Source organism: Cyprinodon variegatus, unplaced genomic scaffold, assembly GCF_000732505.1.
Source record: "Cyprinodon variegatus isolate N-32 unplaced genomic scaffold, C_variegatus-1.0 Scaffold1565, whole genome shotgun sequence".
Lineage (NCBI taxonomy): Eukaryota > Metazoa > Chordata > Actinopteri > Cyprinodontiformes > Cyprinodontidae > Cyprinodon > Cyprinodon variegatus.
In genome coordinates, this window is record NW_015152018.1 from 35,057 (window position 1) to 40,212 (window position 5,156).

Genomic DNA, 5,156 nt, shown 5'->3' on the forward strand with positions numbered 1-5,156 from the left:
TATATATATATATATATATATATATATATATATATATATATATATATATATATAGTGTGTGTACACACCTGTTTATCCAGAGTGAGGACCCATCCATCCATTTTCTGACACGCTTAATCCCAAGTGCGCTGGTGTCTATCTCCAGCTGTCTGCGGGTGAGAGGGGGGGGGTCCACCCTGGACAGGTCTCCAGTCCATCGCAGGTCAACACAGAGACAAACAGGACAAACAATTATTCACACACACACTCAAACCTACAGTAAGTAGGATTTAGAGAAGCTCGGAGTGAAGACCATTTTTCCAATTTCATTATCAAATGGAGGACCAGTTGTTGCAAAGTGAGGACATTTTGCCGGTCCTGCTATTGTGCTAATGGTTAGGGTTAGGGCTAAGGTGTCAGTGTTAGGGTGAGGTATGCATTGGTAATGCTTAGGTTTAGGATTAGGGCATAGAAAGGGTTGAAAATTACTGAAAATTAATGGGAATATGTGTGTTTGAAGTGAGGGATGTGTGTCTATATATCTGTGTATACCTTTATAAATGTGTGTGTATATAGAAATAGATTATTTTTTTATAATTGTTTTTATTTCAGAATATTTAATATTCTCAATATTCTATTCAGAATAATTAAATAAACAGAACCATTTGTTTGCTTTCAGCAAAAAAAAAAAAAAAAAACAGTCTTGTTATCAGAAAGTTAAAATTGAACAAAATGTATTCTGTTCCTGCTCAACACATCACACAGCGCAGCCGGCGACCGCCCCAAGATGGCGCCACTACATTACGTGTTCGGTAAGACTTTAGCTGATAAACATCAAAGTCAGGGGTTTCCGGTCCGAGCGGTGAGATCAAAAGAACCGCCCTGCATCCAGAAGATCCAAACTTTAAGATGATCGGGAGGAGCAGAAATCCTCCTGCTGCCACAGAGGCACTGCGCATGCGTGGCTGGTGGCACCTGATTGGCTGAAAATGACATCACCCAGAACCGATCTATTGTTGGAGATGGGATGAGCTCATCGCTCAGAAGCGGGGCAGCAGTGAGAGAAGAGAGGAGCATCCAGGAGAGAACCTCCCACACACAGTGAGTAGCTTTAGGAGCTCCTGTGGTTCATGCAGAGGAACCTGCAGAAGTGGCTCTGAGAACCTGATGGAGGATCTGGCAGCAGATGTGATCCAGATGTTGTTGTGACCCTGCAGATGGTCTGGTTCCAGGACCCTGAAGCAGAGCGGCCCCCGCTGTCCATCATCCTGCCGCGGCTCTACCTGGGAGCGGAGCGCGACGTGACGCAGGTAAGAACCCCAACCAGTCCAGGTGCTTCCAGACCTTCAGGGTGGCAGCTGTCAGAACACAGTGGAGCTTCTCAGAGGTCCTCCTCCAGCTGTTTATTGATCTTTAAAGTTTTTATTTATTTTATTTATTTACAACAGACAGTAAAAACAATCAAGAAAGAAAAAAAATTTGAATGAAACAAACTTAAGAATGAAAATGTAAAACAGATTATTTTGCCGATGTGACGTGAAAATGTTATATTTTCTGTTCGAAAAGGAGCAGGTAGAAGATCCATCTTATAATGTCCCGCCCCTTTCCTACCTGTCAATTTATCATCAATTAAATGTCAAAAAACCAAAAAAACCAATGTTTCCATTCCACATGATGTTTAGCCATGTACAATTATTTTAAGTTCTATTTATGTCATCAGTTACATTATAGACTATTAAACAGTCATCTTATATAGCGTATTTTGAAATGAGCTCGGTTTTAATCAGTTTATTAAATTGGTTTGCATTTTGAATTTTTTTAAACTCGTCATTCAATCCATTCCAGACATTTACTCTAAAGTGTTTTTTTTTAAAGTATCCTTCACCTCTTAGATCATAACCCCCCCCCTCTGTGTCACCAAACATTTCCTGTATATTGTGTGGAAGTTTCTGATTTCGAACCTTAAACATAAATTGTGAAGTTCTAAATATTAGCAGGTCCCAGAATTTCAGTATATTAGATTAGATAAATAACTGGTTTGTTCCCAGTACCGGTATCCCACTTCATGTAGTATTCTGATTGATTTCTTTTGTAAAACGTATAATGGCTGTAAATTTGTTTTGTATGTATTCCCCCAAACTTCCACACAGTATGTTAAATGTGGTACAGTGAGTGTGTTTTACAGAATAAATAAAGTTTTGTAATCCAGGACGAAACTAATTCTTCTTATAACAGCAACACTTTTGGCTATTTTAGATTAAATAGGCTGATCTGAGGTTTCCAGCTAAACTTATCGTCTAAAATGACACCCAAGAATTTTATTTCATGTACTTGTTCTAAATCAACACTTTCAGTTGATATTTTAATTGGTTTATTTTCCTGTTTTTTATTGTTTCCGAATATCATGAATTTGGTTTTATCTAAATTTACTGATAATTTATTGTTTTTGAGCCAATGCTGTAATTTTTCCATTTCTGTGTTGACCACTTCTGAAAGTTGTTGAAGGTTTTCTCCAGTACAGAAGATACTTCTATCATCAGCAAATAGAAAGAACTTTATAAGATTTGATATTTTAACTATGTCGTTTATATAAAGATTGAACAGTTTGGGTCCCAAAACTGATCCCTGCGGAACTCCACAAGTTATTTTTAGTAGATCTGATTTCTGACCATCTATTTCTACAAATTGTTTCTTTTCTCCAATGTAGCTCCTAAGCCAGTTTAATGCCACCCCTCTAATTCCAAACCTTTCCAGTTTTTTTATTAACATGTCATGATTGATGGTATCAAAAGCTTTTTTGAGATCCAGAAATACACCAATTGCAATTTCTTTTTATCCATATTGTCTATAATTTCTTCTGTTGATGATCGGTTTTCTCTGAAACCATATTGGCAATCTGTCAAAATGTTTTGTTTTTCAATGAAATTATCTAAACACCTTTTCTAGTATTTTTGAAAATTGACACAGAAGGGACACAGGTCTATAATTACTAATAGTATGCTTATCTCCAGATTTAAATAGAGGAATAACCTTCGCTATTTTCATTGCATTTGGAAATGTTCCAGTTATGAATGACAAGTTGCAGATGTAAGTTAGAGGAGGTTTTCATGGAGAACCATCCAAACCTCAGCAGCTCTGAGGAAACATCTGCAGACAAACTAACACCTGCTGCATGAACCAGAGGAACACCAGAGGAACCAGGGTGGACTTACAGGAGAACGTGTCTCTGCAGGACCGCCTGGCCGCTCTGGGGATCTCCTACGTCCTCAGCGTGAGCAGATGCAGCCCCCAGCCCTCCTTCCTGCCGGGCTCCCGGTTCCTGCGGATCCCCATCGATGACTCACTGAGGGCCGAGCTGCTGCCCTGGATCCCTCAGGCTCTGAGCTTCATAGGTCAGGAACCAAACATCTGCTTCTTGGCCGCCGTGTTTCTGAATTCTGACCCGTTGGCCCGTTGCTGTGTGCAGATGCAGCCATGTCCTCGGGGGCCTCGGTTCTGGTCCACTGTGCCGCAGGAATCTCCCGCTCCCCGGCTCTGGCTGTGGCCTACGTTATGTACCGCCTGGAGATGGACCTGGACCACGCCTACAGGTGCGTCACTCTCACCTTCCTCCTGGTAGCATCATGCTGGTTCTGAGTGAGTCTTTAGGAGGAACAGAACCCAGAAGGTTCTGGTTCCCAGTGTGTCCAGTGTCTTTGTGGACAGGAGCAGATGTCTGGTCCTGACTCAGGACATCTGGAGCCATAAATGGGGGATGGAGGCCTCCTTGTTGCTCCACTGGATCAGACATCTACAGAACCTCTGATCCAGTGGAGCTTTTAATCAGGAGCTGACCTAACCCTGCTTCTTCAGACCGATCAATTAAATAGAACCCTGGACCCGGGGGTTTCTACTGGTGCCAGCCTTTAGGAAAGCAGCTCAGAGGCCTGATGTTTGGTGGCCATATTGGAGGATCTTCAGAGGTTCATGAACACTGCAACAAGAGCAGAGGAAGATCGCTCCAGATGACCTCCATGTTGCTCAGACTGTCTCTGAAGTTGTCTTCATGCTCAATCTGAGCGGCAGCTGCTGAATGTCTCACAAAGTGAGACATTCAGCAGCTGCCTGTTTCTGTCCCATCCTGCCTGTTTCTGTCCTCCCCTGTCCCCTTTCTGTCCTCCGTTCCTGCATTTAAGCTAAATGTAAAGCTTTGATGCTAGTAAGTGTTGGACCCGTGTGGGCCCCGGAGCCGCTGCAGGGCTCCTGGTTCTGTCTCTTTCATTCTCGCCCTGCTGTTGTTGCGGAGCAGAAATGACTCATCATGTGTGAAATGCGGTCCACTAGCAGCTCTGACCCACTTCCTCTCTGTTTCCTTATAAGGTTTGTCAAAGAGCGCCGACCCACCATTTCCCCAAACTTCAACTTCCTGGGACAGCTGCAGCTCTTCCAAAGCACCCTCAACCAGAAGGGCCCCGGCGGCGACCCGATGGCGCGGCAGCAGGAGAACCAGGGGCCCTCGGCGGATGAGACAGTCAGCAGGTCTTTGTGCAGTCAGAACCAGAACTATCTGAGTCAGTCCGTCTCTGCGGACCCGTCACAGCCCAGATGCTCACTACTCCATGACAGCGGGAAGCAGCAGGGGCCACAGACTCTGGATCAGAACCACCAGTGCAGCAGGGGCCCTCATGAGGCCCAAAGCACATGTCTACAATTCCCATCAGGTACTGCTTCCCTCCTGGAGAGACGGAAAAGCCTCTCCCTCTCTTTGAGGCCCCTGGGGACCTGCACCCCCCCTCTGGCCAGCAGCAGTCCTCAGTCTGCAGGGGCCCCGCAGCCAGAGGAGGTGCTCAGGGGCCCCTGCCATAGCCAAAGCCCAGTGAAGGTGCGGGGCCCGCTGTCCCCGTTCAGCCTCTCCCTGAACAAGCTGCTGGAGTGGGGGGAGAGGTTGCTGCTGGGGGGCCTGTTTGTCCCCCCTGTGAGGATGGGGCAGCTTTCTCTGTCCTACAGATACTGAGGGGGCGGGTCTTTGCATGTTCCCCGTGTCATTTCCTGTTCCTCATCATTTCCCCTCAGCTGAATGTCAACGGATTCCTGACAGTCGGTTGCTTCTGTTTGCAGACATTTTGCTCCACAGCTTCAAATCTATTAAAGATTTTCCTCCAAACAAGTCTTGGTGTCTTTCTCACTCCCAGTTAGCT

General features: G+C 44.9%; 1 protein-coding gene across 1 annotated transcript; it reads left to right on the plus strand.

Moving 5' to 3' along the window:
• The first annotated feature begins 1,016 nt into the window (after positions 1-1,016).
• Positions 1,017-5,114, plus strand: LOC107103923 (tyrosine-protein phosphatase vhp-1-like). The gene is made up of 5 exons (XM_015403782.1): positions 1,017-1,080; positions 1,197-1,289; positions 3,212-3,371; positions 3,446-3,569; positions 4,339-5,114. The coding sequence occupies exons 2-5, from the start codon at positions 1,197-1,199 to the stop codon at positions 4,970-4,972; spliced, it is 1,011 nt and encodes a 336-aa protein (XP_015259268.1). The 5' UTR covers positions 1,017-1,080; the 3' UTR covers positions 4,973-5,114.
• The last annotated feature ends 42 nt before the right edge of the window (positions 5,115-5,156 follow it).